Source organism: Anabrus simplex, chromosome 1 (genome assembly GCF_040414725.1).
Source record: "Anabrus simplex isolate iqAnaSimp1 chromosome 1, ASM4041472v1, whole genome shotgun sequence".
In the NCBI taxonomy this organism is placed as follows: domain Eukaryota; kingdom Metazoa; phylum Arthropoda; class Insecta; order Orthoptera; family Tettigoniidae; genus Anabrus; species Anabrus simplex.
This window is the reverse complement of record NC_090265.1, coordinates 563542335-563564736: the sequence shown is the minus strand read 5'-3', so window position 1 is coordinate 563564736 and position 22402 is coordinate 563542335. Positions and strand designations below refer to the sequence as shown.

The window sequence follows — 22402 nt, the reverse complement described above, 5'->3', positions numbered from 1 at the left end:
AGTATCTTCAAGCCCATCTAGTTTCGTCTGGAAGTCAGAAATAGCCTCATTCGGGGTAAAATAACAGCTGACAAAAATTACCTTCTCAACTTGGACCCAGACAAACCCATCTCCGCATCCTTGATTTATAACTGAATATTTTCCAAGGTCTGGTACCCATATCGCAGCTGTCCCTAGATTGTCTGAAAACCAGCCTGGTTGATCTCTATCTTGATAATGTTTGCTAAGAATCAAGATGTCTGCTCCTATTTCATAGGCCATCTGTGTCAATAGATCACTGGCAGTTAGACTCCTGTGTATATTGGCTTGAAGGATCTGTACCATTCACCACTGCTTTTTGGCCTTTTCTAGTGTTTCACGAAACACAATACACTTGCCTGAGCCAAGAGCATGATGTCGTTTTGACTCTTCAACGCCCATGTCTGTGCAAATTATGCATCGTGGATTTGTTTTGCATCCTACTGCCTTGTGACCAGCTTCCCTGCACTTAAAGCAGAGTTTACTTATGTCCAATCCTTTACAGTTTCGTGCTTGATGCCCACATGACAGACATCTAAAGCACCGAGGAACTACGGCCCACCATCTTACTCTGCAGTACAGCCAGCCTACTTTAATTTTGCCTGTGTCTAACAGCTTTCGTGCCTCACAATCTTCTATCTCCACAATGACGAGCACAGAGTCACACTGGATTCCAGCTCCAGACATCGTGCCGTACAGGGAGTCCAGCTGGCCGTGACTCAGGTCGCAGAGAAATATCTATTCTCTGTTATTTTCTATGACGAAACTACGTAACCTAAAAAAATGCAATTTCACTAACACACAATATCAATGTCTTGAACTTTTCACCCACTACCGTAGTTTATCCTGTTAAATATTGAAAGCACGTATATTTATTATTTATACTCACTTTCCATATCAATATACGGGTGATTACCAATGAATGCTTCGATCATTGCATGCGCAACAGACTTACTGATCTTGTAACTACCAAGACGTACAACAATCCCCCATAATAATAATAATAATAATAATAATAATAATAATAATAATAATAATAATAATAATAATAATAAAAAATAATAATAATAATAATATACCGGGCGAGTTGGCCATGCGCGTAGAGGCGCGCGGCTGTGAGCTTGCATCCGGGAGATAGTAGGTTTGAATCCCACTATCGGCAACCCTGAAGATGGTTTTCCGTGGTTTCCCATTTTCACACCAGGCAAATGCTGTACCTTAATTAAGGCCACGACCGCTTCCTTCCAACTCCTAGGCCTTTCCTATCCCATCGTCTCCATAAGATCTATCTGTGTCGGTGCGACGTAAAGCCCCTAGCAAAAAATAATAATAATAATACCACCAGGAGGTACACCTCAACTCCGCTCATTCAAAATGAGCGCCTTAATGAACTCCTCTATCGATCAAAAAGTGAAACTGATACTACACAAACTTCGGACTTTAAATGGATGATGACACTACTGAAATATTAAGTAATTGTTTTATTCTGAAGTTTCCTAAACTGATTGAATTTCTCCTTGTTTTGTTTTGCTATACATCAAGAAGTTTGGACATTTTTCCACAGATGTCACTACCAAAAAACTATGATCATGCACTCTGGTGCAAGGTAGAAGAACTTATAACTTAAAGAAGTTTCATATTTCTAGGTTTTCCATAACTGAATCTATGTTTATTTATTTTTGGGTTGGCAACACTTCCTTTTCTTTCTGCCAGTTTTGAATCTGGCCAATCATAAATTTTTGTAATTAATTTTCAACCAATCCCGCATTTCTTGTTCACTTTGAATTTACCAATAAAAATTGAGAGGGCGTGTCTGGATTAGTGCTGAATTCTCTCGAACCTTCCCTGAGGGTATATAATTTGCGGCTTTTCGAATTTCCTTGTCAATTGATCGCCGTCCTTCTAAGTGTGTGTGTTAAGGCAGCAGAACATCTACAAGGTAATGGCCACGTAAATTCTATCTTTCTTTCTGTCTCCGCAAATTTATCCGAGGGGAAGGTCCGAATCCTTAACTAACAATACTTTTCTAAAATGTAAATTTTCTTTTGGCTAATGTAAAACTTCATAAAATCTTTAACTGTAAATCTGGGATAGAGAGTGAGTTACCCTCTCGAGCTCCCCTTCATCTTGGTTTGAGGTGACTACGTCTTCATTACTGTTTTCTTTTCTGTAATGTATTAAATTTATTTCCATGTGAGCCACCTCAGTAGCTTGGGATTAGCCTCTGTTTCATCGGCCGAGAGCCCTGTAGGATTTTATATTTCATGATCTGGTGCGCAGTGTTCGCCTTCGTTCAGTTTGTGTTCAGGCCGTTTATTTAATCCGTTCTTTTTTCGCAAAGGCTAAGTAGGTTGGGTACTAGATACCCCTGTATAAAACTATTTCAATTTGTAAGTTGGGCCTTGAGAGGCCAGAGATTGTAAGATTTTGATGTTGCCTTGAGTGGGCTGCAAGAAACTGAGAGCCTGTTAGCACTTTCCAAAGTTTTGTAATAGTGAAGGGTGCCTCTGGAAAGCTTGACATTGTAATTTAGGGAGCAAGTGCTCTTGAATTAGGGGATTTCTGCCCTTGACTAAATTATTCCTCATTTTGAATTGTAAAATTGAGCTGGTAGCTCAGAAATTGTAAAACTAGGTGCTTGAAGCCCAAAATGGTTATTAAAGTTCTGAATCTTGAATTTTTCCAAGTCTCGTTTCAAAATTGGCATTGTACCTGTTCTTTTCTTCTTTGTTATTCCACCTAGTGGAAATTTGTTAAGGTTTTTTTTTAATATTGAAAGAAATATAACCTTTGTTAAAATTTTAATTCAATTCTTGATGTTGTAGTTAGACCCATTCAAGCCCGCACCTTCTTTCACCTCTCTGCTTTCCACAAATACCCCGTTTCAACAACAATAGCAACATATTATAATATTATTATTATTAATTCATACAAGAACTGAAAAAGATCCAAAGGAAAGCAGCATGAATTGTTCTGAGTGATTTCCAACAAAAGAATAGTATTATGAAAATGTTGAAAACTTTGGCTGGGAAAACTTGGGAGTGAGGAGGCGAGCTACTTGCTTAAGCAGTATATTCTGAGCTTTCAATGGAGAGTAACCTACAACCTGTTTTCCAGTCAATGACCGGGTCAAGGATGGGATGAATGAAGCCCCCAACTTGCGGCAAGGATAGTTTTGCCGGCTGCTGATGCCTTCGCACTCAGTGGAGAGTAATGATGTATTATTTGATTCATATTACTGAATTGATTCATTTCATTCTGTTCACATTGCTGAATCGATGCGGTGATCTGATTCACGGCACACTCGAGTCACCATTCCTATTACATCTATGTAGGTGTACTGATAGACAGCAGCAACCCAGCGTACATTGCTCATTGCTGCCATCTGGTCTTCATTTGATGAACTACTTTCCTACGAGTCGTCTAGCTTTCAGATTCAGATTTCTCATGCAGCTACCTCTTTGTACCAAGTTTTGATGTTACAAAGACTTACTCCCATAGTGACAACTCCATTCAATAAGTATAAAGAATTAGATGAAAAAATATTTGTACACACAATCATTAATGATCTGCATTTAGGGCTGTCGCAGAGGTGGCAGATTCCCTATCAATTGTTTGCTTAGTCTTTTCTTAAATGATTTCAAAGAACTTGTAAATTTTACTGTATTCATGGTTTTCTAATTAAACATCTTTTTAGTTAAGTTATTGGTCTGTTTGCTCACTTATTCACTGTCCACGTACAGCAGTGATCTCATGATTCAATTATTGAGGTCTTATGCAATGATGCAACATACGAACTGAGAGAATATTGAGTGGTTCTTCCGAACATAAAACAGATAATTATGAGTAGTCAAGAGCATGACTTATAGTAACAGGGTAGCTTGAGCTGAATACATTGTGGGATGTCAACTAAGTTATAATACTAAGATTCTTAGATTAATACAGGTAAATAGAATAACCTAATTGCCTACCTACTTACTACCTACTTTGAAATTATGTTTTGACTACCTTTTTAACACTGCAAATAAATACAACTATTGTTTTAAACCTCCCTGTAAGGACAGTGAATGCAAGTGGGTACTATTTTCAAATGAGCTGAGAGTGAGAGATCGTTATAGCGTACGATTCTTTCTTTGAGTCGTGATTCTGTATGTCTTTCCTGCAATGGAAGTTTGCCTCCCCGCCAATGTCCAGTGTTCCAATAAAGAACAGTGTATGTGTTGTGTCTCAACTGATATGTGAGTACACTATTCAGTACTGTACGCTGCGAATCAGCTGAATCGTATGCCGTGAGCTTGGCGTTGTTGCGATTCAATTCACTCGAACAATCTAATGAATCGATACACTGCTTTGAATCATAAACTCAGTAGCCAGCATTAGTGGAGAGATGGTGTGGAATGACATTAGTAATCAAATAAGCTTGATTGGAGTTTTTAAAGTATGAGATATAAAGACGAGCTTGGAATTCAAGGGGACAAATCGGGGAAAATATTCATATTCAGGAAGAGGAATTAGGAAATGGAATAATTTATCAAGTGAAACGTTTAATAAATGTCCAAGTTCTTTGAAATCACTTACGAAGTGATCAGCCACCTGAGCAACAGCCCTAAATGCAGATCAATGATGATTTAATTAAATGATTAATTTATTGATTGATTCACTCTTCCCTAGCTTGTGCAGGAATGGGAGTTCTCCTCTCTGCCCAACCAGCCAGTGTTTTTTTATCTTGACAAGGCCTACTGAAGAGTAGTTGAAATGGAAACATATCTGTGATGTTACTGTAACTGGGCCTAAAATCCCAGAAAAAGAATAAGGTTTCATAAATAATAAATATCACTGTGGTCCACAATGACAAATGATCGCTAACAAAGAGAGGGAAGGAAGATCCATCTATTCAGTACCAGTTAAATACAGAGGGTTGCCCCAGTTAAGTTTGGATGATTTTAACATACCTTTTGTCCTAGTCGATTCCTTTTTCTCCAGATCCTGTTGTACTTGGTGTGATAGCCGCGAGCACGGAATATTGCCCTACATCTTGATTTCCACTGCAGAAGACTTTGACGGAATACAGGAAGAGGAATATTGTCCCATACCTCCACACTTTCCAAAGACACTCATTAGTGGTGGGACGTCTAGAAGAAAGCCATTTTTTCAGGAGACCAAAAGCATTGAAATTCATCGGCAAGGCATCCTGGGATTTGACAAGGTTGTCACTAAATATTATGACACACACACCTGTCTCTGCTTGTTTTCTTCCATAGTAGGTGACTGATGATCTGGTATTATGACTGGACACTTTATCCATGTGGATCCTGACATTTGAGGCATCCTCACTGTACGGCCGAGGGATATCTTTGTCGAAATAGGGGTCCATGACATTCTTCTGGAAGTAGCTAGCATTGATCTTCATGTTTTTCAGCACTCTGAGGATTCTGAGTTATAATATCTGGCCACTACCATGAACTCCTTAGCAAGCTTTTCTTTGTTTTCTTTGACAAAATCTGAGTGCCCCTTTTGGCCTTTTGGGGAACAATAAATTGCCCGGTACTTGTTGGTGCCATTCAAATAAACCAAAGCTTCATCCAGGGTAACAACTGACTGCCATTTATCCCTTGCTAGGTAGTTTTCATATCATTTTCTGGCATTAGTGCATCGTTCTTTAACGTGCCTTGCTTTCAAAGCATATCCATGTGTCTTATGCAGCTTTACCAGGTTCAGATCATCTTTAATTATACGGTAAACTATAACTTTAGATGTTCTTGTGTAGCTGGCAAGGTGCCTTTGAGTTAGAGGATTTTTTCAGGACAGCAGCCTTTACCTTCTTAATGATGTCCGGAGTCCTGAGGGTCTGGTGGGAAACCATTTTGATGTAATTTTATCTCACTGCCTACAGAGGACTTACTAGTTTTGACTTTTCATTTTACACTGTTGTACAATCCTCTATAATGAAAATTACCATTGGAAAAGCCAACAATGTAGCCTTGCCATAATATATCTGCAATTTGGCAGGCCATGAGGCAACAATGGTATGATATGACTGTATGCAGCACTTCTCTAAATCACATTGACCAGACAGAACAAAAAATCAGAGATGCAACTGCTTCCAGGAGTGGCACGTGCATTCAAAGGCGCGTCCTGTATTAACTAGGGCAACCCTCCGTAACATCTAATTATTTTTATTAAGTGTTGGGATTAGTTTTGACCCTATTATTTGGGTCATTTTCAGCCTTAATCACAAGATTAAGTAGATTAGTAGAATAAGGTTTGTCAACTGACATCGGCTGTGAAAGCCTGCACAAGTATAGAACTCAAGACCACTTAGCATTCTTTCTTCCAGCTTCCAGAATTCACAACAGTATATGTGAGATCTTGAAACCGTTAACTAGCATTGGTATTGTAATGTAATTTCATTTTAACAAATAAACTTAGATTAATTTGCACTTGTACAAATGATGTGGAAAGAATCTTGGCTTCTTTTTTTATAGCTAGAAAAATGTAATCTATGGCTGCCTAACTTAGAAAATAACTGTTAGGCAGGAAGAGTGGTAACTCGCAACACTATTAATGACCATTTTAATCACAAGGACACTCTTATTATATAGCTCCTACTATGTTATCATAATGAGACTATCTCATTGTAAACTCCAGAAGTCCATTGGCAGAGCCATAAATTAAATCTGAAACAAGTTATATGTAGAAAGATAGGAACATAGAGCACATAACTGGATAAGCACATTACTGGTCAGTGTGAGAAGATGGTGAATTAGAAAGCTCAAAAGGACAAGGACGACAACAATCTCTGCATCTTAATACACTGCTGTCTACATATCAGTCAAACTGTAACCTTTATTTACAATCCCATTTACAGTATGTGATTACCCCATACATTAACACCTATGATTATTTTACTCTCACACTGGGATCTTTTTCTCCTTTGGTGTAAGTCCTGTGTTCCTAATCTTTTACCACCTGTATTTATCTTTATCAAATGTTTCTTACCTTTCCCTGTATTGATACAGCTTTCTCTTTATCCTACACTACTTGCATCAAGACTGATCTGTCTAGGTGGCCCCTCAGCAAGTGCTGATGCCCGACCTCCTGATGAAGCTGGGAAGCAGAAATAAGCTCTCATCAGGGGCTGAGAAGAAATGGATGTACAAGAACTGATATTGATGAGGAAAGAGCCTATCTACTCAAAAATGGCAGTATTTGAAGATGTGGATATTGTTCTCATCCTTTCGAGTGTTCATGTTTGTCATCTTGTCTCTCTGTTGCTCCCTCTTCCCACGCCGATCTGTCATTGTATTCATCGTATTATAGAGGGTGACCAGAAACAACGTGAACAGAGGATAGGAGCATTACCATATTGGTCGTCCTGAAAAGTCATTTGAAAAACTTACGTTGATGTCTTGCACCATTGTCATTTTGTAGCTACTGAAGGTAGCCAATCAAATCGCTTCACGGGGGAATTCAAATGGGCTTTACGAGGTGGTGTTCCTAAATCTGCACGTGGCTTGATTAGACTTGCAAGCCATGATGAGAAATGATTATCAAACACTAACACACCGTGGGTTTCAGCCATTGCCACCATAGTGTGCTTATTGGGGGACTGAGCGTATCAGCAGGGAGTCCTCGTTCAAGTCCCTTCCCTGAAGTTTTTTTTTTATTGGCGCTCTCAAGCCGGTCATAAACCAAGTGCAAATTTAGCAACAGCACAAGCAATCTGATTGGGTAACTTCAGCAGCTGATAAAATGACAATGGCACAAGATATCTAATTTTTCAACAAATACTAAATATTAATTATTAATGAATTATTAATTAATTATTAATTATTTATATTTATTTACATTAGTCTAGTACATGTTTCAAGAATCTTAATACATTCCCTTCATCACCTAGTCAAATTAAAATTTTTGTACACAAAAAGAACTAATTAAAAGGGGAGCCCCCATTAAGAAATCCAAAACTATTGCCAATATAATTGGACATTTTAAAAATCGAAGAGTGGATGCATCGAATTTAATTCCATCCAGTTGAATTCACACTTATTTGTTCCTTTCCATTAAATTAATCTAAAATGGCAGGTTATGGTCTCTATAGACAGTTTCCTTCTGTATATTAAAGGAAACTTTTTTTTTTTACTGTAAAAGATTTTCTTAGTCGATGTTTCAATAACTATTACTTGCTCTTGATTTGCTACAGAAAGAAGCCATCACAGCTTAGGATTCGTGCTGGTGAGTGGGACACACAGACTAATGATGAACTCATCCCCCATCAGGATCGTAATATAGCCAAAATTATAGTCAACAAGGATTATTATGCTGGAGCTCTTTACAATGATGTTGCCCTCATGTTTCTGGAGACTGCTGTAGAGCTGACAGACAATGTAGATGTGGTATGTTTGCCCAACCAAGGAGCTATATTTGATTATAGTCGCTGTTTTGCCAGTGGCTGGGGAAAGGATGTCTTTGGTAAGAATCTTACATGTGCAAATTACATTTCAATGCATGGATTAAATATTTTCAAGCATATACTGTGAATTACTTTCTAGTAGTGAAATAAGGAATACATATTGTTTAAACTATTTTTCCAGAAAACAACTTTTTAATCCTTTCACAAATGTAGGTCCAAAAATTTCCAATTTATTAGTAAAATTTAACTTTTTTTATAAACATAGGATATGAGAATTTTAATTTTCAAAATTATTTAGAAAATATAATATTAGACATTTTTCAAAGAACCGTATCAATGGCCCAAATATATTTGTTGCTGCTGAAAATAAATACAAATTCTGTGAAATGCATTCGGTTAGGAATATTTTGTAAACAATTACCATTAAAAAATGTCAGTGGCTCTGTTAAAAAAATACAATGGAAAAAGCCTACAATTTAAAAAATGAAAAACAAGACATATTTTCTGCATTAATCACTTTCAAATGTTTGTTGCTGTACGATATGCATTGAAGAAAGGAACAATACACAGAGCTAAGTCATAATTTTGACACACACATATCTTTTTTTTTTTTTTTTTTTTTTTGCTAGGGGCTTTACGTCGCACCGACACAGATAGATGCTCAGATGCCCCAGTATTCTTGTGGTCTAAATTCTTCGTAAAAAATAGAAAACAGAAAGATTAGAGAGAGCTTTTGGTCATTAACACACCAGTACTTGCGCTGTCTTGTATAATACGATGGGATAGGAAAGGCCTAAGAGTTGGAAGGAAGCGGCCGTGGCCTTAATTAAGGTACAGTCCCAGCATTTGCCTGGTGTGAAAATGGAAAACCACGGAAAACCATTTTCAGGGCTGCCGATAGTGGGATTTGAACCTACTATCTCCCGGATGCAAGCTCACAGCCGCGCGCCTCTACGCGCACGGCCAACTCGCCCGGTACACACATATCTTGTTTCCTTTCTAGTCTCGTACTACTTTACACTGTGATAGGATTTATCTGAGAATTTTGAAAGTAAAGCTAAAATTATAAGCCATCTTGTGGCACTAACGCAAGTAGGTGCATAAAATATACATATTCAGTGTTTTGAGTTTACTTACTTTGGACTGTTCAGATGCCCCAGTATTCTTGCGGTCTAAATTCTTCGTAAAAAATAGAAAACAGAAAGATTAGAGAGAGCTTTTGGTCATTAACACACCAGTACTTGCGCTGTCTTGTATAATACTGTTCTTTATCACATTCGCCCATTGTAATCTAGTTCTCTATCGAGCGAGTTGGCTGTGCGCGTAGAGGCTGTGAGCTTGCATCCGGGAGATCATGGCTTCGAATCCCACTGTCGGCAGCCCTGAAGCTGGTTTTCCATGGTTTTCCATTTTCACACCAGGCAAATGCTGGGGATGTACCTTACTTAAGGCCACGGCCACTTCCTACCAACTCCTAGGCCTTTCCTATCCCATCGTCGCCATAAGACCTATCTGTGTCGGTGCGACGTAAAGCCCGTAGCAAAAAATCTAGTTCTCCCCAACTTCTTTGCTTTTATTTGTAATTTCATTATTTCCTTTCACACTCTTTCTTCAGTGATGTGTTAAATACATTCTTTCTTTCTCTCTCTCTCTCTCTCTCTCTCTCTCTCTCAATTTCTTCTTTCATTTCTTGTCATTAAAAGAAGGAAAGTTGGTGCTTACAATTAAAATTCATAACTGACTTCTTTGCTTTTGTAATACTGTTTGTAGTCGATGAAAAAAAAAAATGGGTGCATGATATTGTATGTTCCTCGCGTTTAATATTTTATATTTCTTTTGAATTCAAAGTACAATTTCCTTTCCATGCATCAACTTGGTTTTGAACCTAGCTCAGTGTGGTAGTATTTGAAGGTGTTCAAATACGTCACCCTAGTGTCAGTAGATTTTCTGACATGGAAGAGAACTCTCACAGGACAAAATTCTGGTACTGGCAGCTCCAAAAACCATAGAAATTTAGTTAGTGGGATGTAAAACCAATAACATTGTTATTCACCTCCCATGTAGATACAAACCATGAGAATACCTTCAACAAATATTATATCTATAGGTTTAATTGTTCGTGAGAGAAGTATACTTGCGAGAAAATTAACACGGTACCGTGTGCTCATTGTTTTTTGGGTGACTGTACATTGTGCTGGTAATGTCATTCTGCAAACATTTTCTTACTCATTCTTTAACCTGTAGTGAGGTGCACTTAATTGTGTAATGTTAGTGGTCACGTGTCGGTCATTTCACCACCCTTGGTTCTTCTGTCGAAATTGTTGGCTACATTGTATACAAGGTAAATAGAGCCTTGTAAGTCATAAAGAGGAATGAAAAAATGAAATACAAGCTGTTTCAAACAATGTTGCAACTTTCTCTTAGGATTGTTATCACCCCCTCCTGTGTGCATAGTAAACTAGAACATGTTGATCATAAAATAAATTGTATGGTAAATTGGTATTAACCTTTCCAAAAATGAAATTCCCATTGGTATCTGATAAATCACTCCCAACATTAGCCTCCTTATCAGAAAATTCATTTTCGGTATCCATTCTATAATCACATTCTTGCAAAATAACTTCTTCCTCAGCCTCACATCCTGTGTTTATAAAGGATCTTTTGTTAAGAGTTCACAAAATTAAAGTCCACCAACTACAGAGAAAATGTACAAACTCAGATATGCAGAATGAAAACACTCCATTGCTACAAATATCTCTTCTTTCTTACAAGGACCCAATGTTTATCAACACTTCAGTCAAAGACAAAGCAAAAAAAATATAAATAATATCGACCATAATTTATAGTTTAACAGAGGAAGAGAAGTTACAATGGGAAACAACACTGAAGGAGACTTTAACCAGAGTTATCACTGGGTGAAGGAAAAATGGCGGTGAAGAGACCGACGCGTGACCAACTGAGGGTTAAAATCATTATTCGCTTAAGGGAATACAAGGCCCCTTTTCTCTTTACATAACTAACAGCAATACATTTAATTGACGAATTACTGAATTTTGCCATTGATGCTTTCACGGTCTGTACTTACAGACATGATATGTATAGGCTTTTGGGCTTATGCCATGTCAAGAAAATAAGGTGAAATTCTTTACGTTTCGCAGAGAACTGTGCTCTGTGTCATCAGAAGAAAATCTCAACTGTCCACGAGAAAGGCTTCTGTTAAAAAAAAGTAAAGAATTTCACCCTATTTTCTTGACACGGCATAAGCCCAAAAGCCTAACAGTATCATGAGTAGAATTACTGAATATTTGGCTTTCACAACCACACTGAAATGATCTCTTCAGTATGTGCTACATGTACTTAATACAATCTCCACTTCCCTCGAACTAATAAGCTGAAAATCTATTTCACATTGAAGAATACTCCACCTAGAACAAAATCTTGTTCTGAATAAAACTATAAATCTGTGGTCACCAACACATCCAGCATAACTAGTCATATAAAAGGATACGGTACTTAGAAACTGAATGAGTATTGTTACCGATAGATTACCAGAGCATATGAAGATCTATCTTCCTTGTTCTCCTTAATAAGTATTGGCTACAATGAAGTCTAAAGAATTTTTGAATTGATTGTAGGTAAGGAAGGCAAGTACCAGGTAATCCTGAAGAAGATTGAGCTGCCCGTAGTTCCTCATGCTGATTGCCAAATAGCCCTACGTAAGACTAGGCTAGGCTCCTACTTTGAACTGCACGATAGTTTCATTTGTGCTGGAGGTGAAGTTGGTAAAGATACGTGCAAGGTAAGTGGTTTAGCATTATCTTCTTCCAGCTGTATGGTATGCATCTAACTCAACATAATAGACATTTTAGTTCCATTAGAGATCCATTTTTGAAAACATAATGACCAAAGTTTTACACGAAAGCAGTTTCAATTTTCAAAATTTTCCATAAATCAGATTAATACTTTCATAAAAAACTACAGCTATCACATTTTGTCATCTTTGTAGTAGAGTTTTACATTATAAAAGTGTTCCCTGGTGGCAAATTAGACACTGAAAATCTGGTTTCTCATTTAGATGTATTATTATTATTATTATTATTATTATTATTATTATTATTATTATTATTATCTAGAAGGAATATGACACAAAATAACATAAGCAGACTAAACTTACATCATTCACACACACATTCACTCCGCAAGATTTATTTTTTCAACTTGGTGACACACATGGAGGAGATGCTCACAGCAATACGACTTACAGGAATATAAGCTTTTTATGGCTCTAATGTTATGGGGGAGAACTCCATATTACCCCTGTGGGTAGGCAACACAGACAAATCATACACCCATGGTATCCCCTGTCTGGCATAAGAGGCAACTAAAAGGGGAGACCAAGGGATAATTGAATTAGAACCACCAGGCGAGTTGGCCGTGTGGTTAGGAGCACGCAGCTGTGAGCTCGCATCCAGGAGATAGTGGGTTCGAATCCAACTGTCGGCAGCCCTGAAGATAGTTTTCCGTGGTTTCCCATTTTCACACCAGGCAAATGCTGGGGCTGTACCTTAATTAAGGTCATGGCTGCTTCCTTCCCATTCATAGGCCTTTCCCATCCCATCATCGCCATAAGACCTATCTGTGTCGGTGCGACGTAAAGCAAAATTCAAAGATATGAGTTTCATTGTTGTTTCCGTATTGAACTGAGACGACAGAGATGAGTTATTTATAAGGTTCAACCTATTCAATACTAATTACATGTTGTATAGATCTTATTCACAACTTTTATTTAACATGGGACCAGTTTTGACATTTAAATGTCATCATCAGGCATAAAACAAATCACAAACAAATGAGTAAGGACATATTAATTAAAACTGGTGTAGTTACACATTGAAATATGTACAATAAAAGTCTTTATACGTCCATTCACACCATGTGTCAGACCACAAGACTACTTATGATTAGTACCATCACGCGATGAACACCGTGGATCGACTTTACTTGCGAGTAGTACTACTATGTTAGCTACACAGTAGGTTTGTGATTAGAAGCAGCAGAGTATGAATCGGTATGGGTTTTACAGTACCTGTGATTAGTACCACTATGCGAGGAACACCATGGGTTTGTGTTGCCTACGAGTGGTGCCGTAATGTGAGAAACACCATAAGTCTGTGTTACCTATGCATATTACATTACCTGCGAGTAGTACCACAATGTGTGGAACACCGTAAGTCTACGTTACTCATGATTAGTACCGCTACAGGAGAAATATCATGGTTCTTACCTTCCTGGTGACATGTACCAATATGAGGGGCTGTTGGCCTGGATTTTGGACCCCTTTAGACAAGCATCATCGATTCAGGATTGTGCTTTGGAAGGAACCCCTTGGTCAGCATATACTATGGTTTTAATATAGTTTCTGGGAAGGTGGGACATTGCAGGTGAAATCCACTGATCGTCTTAAATTCATAATCATTTTTCATCTCTTTTTTTGAATTCTAGTCAGTAGATTAATTTTGGAATTATTTGTAACTTTCAATATTGTGAGTTGGATCCGCTGATTATTTAAAATTCATATTCATCAATGCATTCTTCATCACGTTTTGAATTCTGGTCATTGTATGTGTTTTGGACTTCTAAATTGTCATTACATTTTGTCTCATTTCGTACCATTAGGGGACAATGACCTATATGTTAGGCCCCTTTAAATAAGTCATCATCATCATAATCAGAGTTCCATATTCTAACTCCATTCACCACAAAGGAACGGCTATATGCTGCTGACCTGCTGAGAGGGATAGCATGTGTGCTGCCAGAGCATGTGTTATACTGGTTGAAAGAGGATAGGAAATTCAGTTGTGAAGATCAGTAGTAGGAGATATTCTTATTTAATATTCTGTATCATTCAGGTTTTAGAAGGGAAAGTTGACAATAACAAGAAGTGACATGAACATTGTAGCATAAGGAGAAGAAAATATAATACATGAGTTCATAGCATGCTGTAATCAGTTCAGTTGTTCTCTCATGGCATCAATTAGTGCGGGGAAGGATAAGGGCATTTATAATTCTCATGTTCAGTGGCAGCACATATTTTGTGATATTTTAGGGGGTGGAGGGAGGCGTACTCTTTTCTACAGACACTCGTAATAAGCTCCTCCCAGTTAAGACTCTCATTTATAATTACACCCAGATTGCTACAGAGTTTTCATACATAATCATTTTACCAGATAAAGTGAGTGGAGGAATGTTTTTGTTCTTTCCCGCACTGATTTGTTTCATCTGCCTAACAATAATGGATTTATATTTTGATGGATTAATTAAGATATGTGCATATGCATAGATATTATTTAAGTCAGAGTTCATATAACCTATTGCATGATTGATGCCAGAAATTTTGGGGTAATAGTAGATTTGTAGATAACAGTTGGTATTTACACTGCCTTAGCCCTGCTGGTATATAATTAAAATAGATAACAAAGAGATGTAGTCCAAGTACTGATCCCTGTGGCTCTCCTGAATATTTTGTTACCCACTCAGATAATCTTTTCTCAAAGATTATGCATTGTTTTTGTTTGGTAAGACATGAGAAAAAATCCTAGAGCTGTCTGTCCAAGGGGAAATGATTCAATTTAGCAACCAGTATTTCTTTATTTACTGTGTGAAAGGTGCTGTTAAAATAAAGAAGTGCGAGTAACGTCACCTGTCTTTTGTCCATAGCACGTCTCGTGTCATACGTAACTTTCAATAGGGCAGTAGCTGTACTGTGTCCCTTTTTGAAACGTCTAACTACTGTTCAAATTCTGGTTCCCTTTCATGTCCTCTTTCACTTTCGTCTTCAGCAATTAGTGAATTGTAGTAATCATGGTAACTACATGGAATAAATGGAAGATATGAACAGAATATAATAGGCAAATATTACAAAGTCAACAGAATGGTAAACCAGTAATGAAATGGCGTATGGCTTTTAGTGCCGGGAGTGTCCGAGGACAGTTTCGGCTCACCAGGTGCAGGTCTTCTGATTTGACACCTGTGGGTGACCTGCGCGTCGTGATGAAGATGAAATGATGATGGAGACGACACATACACCCAGCCCCCGTGTCAGCGAAATTAACCAATGATGGTTAAAATTCCCGACCCTGCCGGGAATCGAACCAGGGACCCCTGTGACCAAAGGCCAGCACGCTAACCATTTAACCATGGAGCCGGACGGTAAACCAGTATATTTAATATAAACATTTTGTATGTAACTAAGATTTTGTATTCTTTCATGGCTAAATACAGATATATTTCATCATCCTTTGTATTCTATATGCATATTATCTACATAGTATCTCGGACACCAGAAGCATGCTATTCCTGTGTCAAGCCACAATGTGTATAGTTAAAACAACACAAAGCCACATTGAAAGCACTTCTTTCCTTCTTCACTGAGAAGAGTTTCAAAATTTTCCTTCCACCTGTCCAGTGATACTGTACGATCTACTATCATTTCACCTTATTCACCCCAAAACTCTAATAATTTCCATTTTACATCCCTCTCTGAGATCCTTTAATACTGTACAGAAGGATTTCCCTGCCACTTGACCAAGCCTTTCCAAGTTATTACCAAAATCTTCCCACGACTTCTTCTTGGAATCAACAATCAATTTATTTTGTTGTTTCTTTCATCTACATACAATTCCATGTCTATATCAGTCCTTGTTTGGAGCCATTTCTGATACACATTCCTTTTTTATTTTACAAGCTGCCCTCAGTTGATCATTCAACCAAGATGTTAGTTTTTTCCCATGTTTACACATAGTTGTTCCTAGGCATTCCCTTGCTGTTTCTATTACAGCAGCCCTGTATGACACCCATTCTCTTTTTTTATCCTGAACTTGCTTGCTGTCTACTGTTTGGACACTTTTCATTGATCATATCCATGTACTCCTGTCTAATTCCCTCATCTTGGAGATTTTCTTCCCTTATTAGTCTGCAGAGGGATTTAACTTTGTCTATCCTAGGCCTAGAGAAAGTTAGTTCACTACAGATCAGATAGTGTCTTCTATTCTTTAATGAAATTATGAGAAATGATCCTTGAACTTGGCTTGTTGACTTCTTTAATGCCAAACCAATGGATTTCTTCAGGCATGGAATTGAAAAATTGCCCCAGCATTAGCAGAAAGTCATTGATAATGCAGGACATTATATTACTTATGATGATGATGATGATGATGATCAGTGACAGCAGCATGTAGTCTGTATGGCCACTGTATCTCATTATCCCAAATGTGCAGGCTCATCATAAATACAGGCAGACACAAAAGCAACCCAACGAAGAGTGACCGAGAACTGGGACACTTTGTATATCCTCACTCCGACCAACTCCCACTCACAACTGAGCTCGATAGTTGCAGACGCTTAAGTGCGGCCAGTATCCAGTAATCGGGACACACGTAGTGGGTTCGAGCCCCACTGTCGGCAGTCCTGAAGATGGTTTTCCGTGGTTTCCCATTTTCACACCAGGCAAATGCCAGGGCTGTACCTTAATTAAGGCCACGGCCACTTCCTTCCAATTCCTAGGCCTTTCCTATCCCATCGTCGCCATAAGACCTATCTGTGTCAGTGCGACGTAAAGCAAGTAGCAAAAAACTAGCAACTCCCACTCACATTATGGAGAAGCACAACCTTGGGATATTAGAGTTGAGTGAGATGAAGTGGAAAGGTTCTGGTAAGAAGTCCCTGTGGAATGTCTATGTACTGCACTGGAGTAGAAACCTAAAGGGAGCCAAACATGAAGTTGCACTGAGAGGTATACCACATCTTCCAAGTGTATGCACCACAAGCAGAGTGTACGCCTGATAGATATGAAAGACCGAATAACAGACAACAACATTACCATTATGGATGATCTGAAGTTTGTATACTGACTATTAGATCTCAGATAAAATAGCTAAGATGACCAAGGCTAGAATTCTCCATGCTCTGTCGATTGTCCTGGCATCTCTGTTCTTAAAGGGGTCATAAGGACCAAGAAGCCAAACACATGATATAAACATTGTAACCCTTGGCTTACTTATGATCTGGTTTAAGAACTCTTTTGCCTTTTTCCAAATTCAAACAGCATTTTCACTAACAAATATCTAAACTAACCTTTTGTTATGAAGAGATGTTCCCCCTCCCAATCACTAAATCAATCTTATTTCACAATTTCCAAATTTTTCCAGTAAAAATGGGGTTTAGTTTTTGACTTCAAAGAAAATACCACCTCCAAGCCAATAATTCTTCCCCCACTAGTACAGTAAAATTGAGATTTTCTGACTCATCGGGTATCCCAGGAAACTGACGAGTAAGAGGGCATAGATTTGTCCTGGGACCCTCCATTTACTTGCCCCCAACACAAAAAAGAAAACTCCTGATGACAGATAGCAAAGTCCTTAGTGGCTGGGCCCGTAGTGTACGGGTAGAGTGCCTGCCTCTCGCCCGGAGGCCCTGAGTTCGATTCCTGGCCAGGTCAGGGATTTTTCTCTCGACCTGAGGACTGGTTCGAGGTCCACTCAGCCTACGTGATTAGAATTGAGGAGGTATTTGACGGTGATATGGCAGCCCCGGTCTCGAAAGCCCAGAATAACGGCCAAGAGGATGCGTTAAGCTGACCGCACCGCACCTCGTAATCTGCAGGCCTTCGGGCTGAGCAGCAATCACTGGGCAGGCCAAAGCCCTTTCAAAGGCATTAAGTGACGGTGGGGGGAGTAGTGGCCTGGAGAACTAAGTTTTTACCAAGATGAAGAAAAAGAAAGAGCTTACCTTAAATGCTGGCAAAGCATAATCGATGTGTTCCCTCAGGTACTAAGGAAGTTTGTGGACTCCGAGAGATGAAAGGAGTTTGCTTACAATATGCAGAAGGGTGACATTATGATAGTGCAAATCAATTAACACAAAGAGAGATGGGGGCATGTGTGAACAATCTACAGGTAGCTGACGATGGGTGGTGGTTACGTAGTTCTGAAGTAGCGAAGAAGTCAGCTACGGGTAAAATTATGGCAAGCATAATCGGCAGTTATGTATAGGTAGTTAGAGGCACAAATAGGTTCCAAGAAGAACATTCCATTACCCATTAATCAATAACGGGAGTGTGTATATTAGGATCTACAGAAGGCAGAATTAATCAGTTAGCAGTATGTAAAGATTATTGGTTACAAGGATAATTTTCATATAGAGGAGGTGATTAATACTAACAAAGTATTGGAATTTACCTACAATAACAAAGACATTTACAATAAGATACAAAAGTTGAAAACTAGAAAAGCAGCTGGAATTGATAAGATTTCTGGGGATGTACTGAAGACAATGGGTTGGAATTTAGTACCATATCTGAAGTATTTGATCAATGCTTGCATGAAGGAACTATACCAGTTGAATAGAGTTGATATAGTAGCCCCTGTGTATAAAGCTGAAAATTACAGGCCAGTCCGCCAGACGTGTTGCATGTAAACTTTGGGAAAGCATTATTTTGTTATATTAGACATATTTGTGAAATCAGTAAGTGATTCAATAGAAGATAGTTCGGGTTTAGAAGGTTATTCCGACAAAGCTCAACTTGTAAGATTCCAGCAAGATATAGTAGATAATTTAGATTTTTTGCTTGTTGCTTTACGTCACACCGACACAGATAGGTCTTATGGCGACGATGGGAGAGGAAAGGGCTAGGAGTGGGAAGGAAGTGGCTGTGGCCTTAATTAAGGTACAGCCCCAGCATTTGCCTGGTGTGAAAATGGGAAACCATGGAAAACCATCTTCAGGGCTGCCGATAGTGGGGTTTGAACCTACTATCTCCCGAATACTGGATACTGATCGCACTTAAGCGACTGCAGCTATCAAGCTCGGTAATTTAGATTCAGTAGGTCAAATGAACTGTATCGTGATTCAGCTAAGGCATTGTATAGAGGTTAGATCATGCGAGACTATTAGAAAAAAAAAAAAAAGAAAACAGAGAGAGAGAGCGCAACAGGACTAGATCAAAGAGTGACTGAATGGGTAGCTATATTTCTAGAAAGTAGAACTCAGAAAATGAGAGTAGGTGAAGCATTATTTAATCCTGTAATTCCTCAAGGTAGTATTATTGGACCTTTGTTTTCTTATACATATATAAATGTTATGAGCAAATATGTTATAATGTATAGAGTAATAAATGTTAAAAGATTGTGAGCAACTGCAAAAAGACCTCAACAATGTTGTGAGATGGACAGCAAGCAATGCTATGATGATAAACGCGATTAGGAGTGAGGTTGTGAGTTTCACTAATAGGAAAAGTCCTCTCAGCTTTAATGTTGAAGGGGTGTAAGTATCTAGGCAATCGTAGTGTATGTGAGAACTACCGTGGTATATCGCTTTTGTCAGTTGCAGGTAAAATTCTTTGATATTTAGAAATTTCATCATGATCCGTATTGAAGTGGGATTACAATAATTAAAATTATTAGGGGTCCACCTATTCAATACAATAACATTTATTAGTGTGAATTAATCACATAAGGTACCAGTTTCGGCACTTATGTCATGCCATCATCAGCCAAAGTGTCAAATCAGGCAAACACAAACAATCTTAAAACAATTTAAAATACATTATAACACCTGCAAAAATGAATGTTAAATAAAATTACGGTACATGATGATTTTGCACTATAATATAAAATCCTTTTTAAAACTGATGATGACCCCACACATAGTGTATAGTCCAGCTTGTGTATGTTTTAGTCTTTAATCTTGTTGAATATACACTGCAGAATTTTGTTGTCATGTGAGGTTGACACTTGTTTGATCCGTAGTTTGGCAGTTCCGAAAGAGTAAACGATCATGTGATGGACTCAGTTAGACCTGAAAAATTTTTGTTCGCACTTCAGTATGGGGATTGGAACCTAAAGAAGAGAAAGCTGAATTAATCAAAAGGAAAGAAAGAAAGACTGAAAAGAAATGACTAGAAACGACTAGAAACAAACTCACCTTGAGCAGCCTGTTTGACCAGCAGACGGAGCTGGACTGATGGATGCGATCGCAAGGTTAAGGGCCGTGGAGAAGGAGAGAGAAGGGGTAGAGGAGGGGCAACTGCCAGGGAATTAGGGAGGAGCGGAAGGATGTGGTAGTGGGGGTAACTGATGGGGATGTATATTGCGTACAGTGTTAAACATCTAGCTTTTTTCGGAGTCTAATATTTTTTAGCCATTTAATTAAGAGATCAAAAAGAATATTAGTTCTTTTGGAAATTTCATTCAAATTATTCAAATTGAAGTACTGATCGCAGTGAATAAAATAATTTTCAATAATGTTCATGATTGGCCATTTATTTGTTATTTGAAGTGTCTCAAAGTCATGATCAATGTCATTGAACTTATGATTAGAGTCGTGAATATGTTAGCCTATAGCAAAAAATTTGTCATACCTTATTGTGTTGACGTTCTCAGAATATCTGGTTGTGAAACTGCATCCTGTTTGACCCACGTAAGAGGCGCTGCAGTCATTACACTTGAATCTATAGATTCCAGATATAGAAAATCTATTGGAGGTATTGACAGGTGATGAATTGTGTTAAATTTTTGAAGTCATGTTATTAGTTCTCAAGAAATTTTTTCATTATGTTTTTGAAAGAGATTGATGATTTTATAAACATTGCTATTGAATGTAAAAGTAGATGAAATGGTAGTGTTAGGTTCTTCTTTTGCAAGAGTGGTCTTAAGCCGGTGTACGAATTTATTGATGATCTGTTCTATAAATGACCTGTTGCAACCATGAAATTTGGCAATTGCTCTTATAATATTGAGTTCATTGTTGAGATCTTACTTCGTCATAGGTATCTTGAAAGCCCGGTAAACCATGCTATTGTACGCTGCACGTTTGTGTGTTTGGGGATGTATGGAGTCTTAACGAATAGTATTGGCAGTTTGTGCATGTTTCCTGGAGATTTTATATGATAGAGAAAAAGGGTTTCTAAAAATAGTTAAATCTAGGAAATTGATTACTTTATTATTTTTGGACTCAAGCATAAATATAATGTGGGCAGTCGATGTTGTTTAGTACCTATTACAGTTAATCTCAATTGCAACTCTAATGGTGTGGATCCAAAATGGTTATAAAAGGAATAGTCAGTGGAACAAAAAATGTTCTGCTTAAAAAATAATACAATTTCTGTCCTATAAAATGAAATGTGTTCTCTTTCTAGGGAGATGGAGGTAGTCCTCTCGTTTGCCCTATCAAGGAGGAACCTACTAGATATCAACAAGCTGGTATAGTGGCCTGGGGAATTGGTTGTGGTGATGCAACTCCAGGAGTCTATGTCAATGTAGCTCTCTTCAGGTCTTGGATAGACCAACAAATGGTCAAGAATGGTTTAGATCCTCAAGAATATAGTTACCATTAAGTGCCTTTATCATGTACATTCAACAAAACAGTCACTGCCTACATTCTTTTAACAACGAAAACTTCTCTGAATTGTGAAATGAACATCAGAAAACTTTATGGCCTCTCAGTCCACCATATTCTTCACAATTTTAATAAATTTTATTTTCTATATGAATTGCTCCAAAAATGTTATTTCCAAGACCAAAAGAAACAGGATAGTATTTCATGTATGACAATGTGTAACTTAAGGATAAATAAATCTTAATTTATTACTTACGTACTTTAATTTTTTCTTAAGCCCTCTTGTGTGTTAACAGTGATAGCAGTGATAGCAGAAGTCTGAAGGATACAAAAATACACCTAAACCTCAGTTAATGTTTTCTTTAATTGTGGTAAAGAATGTTGGAACCTCACAGAAACAACCTTGTACTTGAATTGCCTTATAATTTTTTATATAAAAGTTATACCATTGGTGGCAAATTGTAAATCGTGGAGTTTCAAGGTAAGAGATGGACAAAGTTTGCAATGTATGTGTATGCTCTAAAAGGGAATATCCTGGTAAGTATCTACCAAACATCACTGGTATTTAAACTTGGCAAT

At 37.9% G+C, this 22402-nt stretch overlaps 1 protein-coding gene across 2 annotated transcripts in view; it reads left to right on the top strand.

The window, feature by feature from the left end:
* The window catches only part of LOC136869794 (phenoloxidase-activating factor 2), a 166805-nt gene extending 144727 nt beyond the window's left edge, over window positions 1-22078 (top strand). For both annotated transcript variants that reach the window (XM_067144877.2, XM_067144876.2), the window contains exons 4-6: window positions 8222-8490; window positions 12067-12230; window positions 21624-22078. In XM_067144877.2, coding sequence (XP_067000978.2) covers window positions 8222-8490; window positions 12067-12230; window positions 21624-21821 — 631 coding nt within the window. In that variant the 3' untranslated portion in view covers window positions 21822-22078. The remainder of the gene's footprint in view (window positions 1-8221; window positions 8491-12066; window positions 12231-21623) is intronic.
* The last annotated feature ends 324 nt before the right edge of the window (window positions 22079-22402 follow it).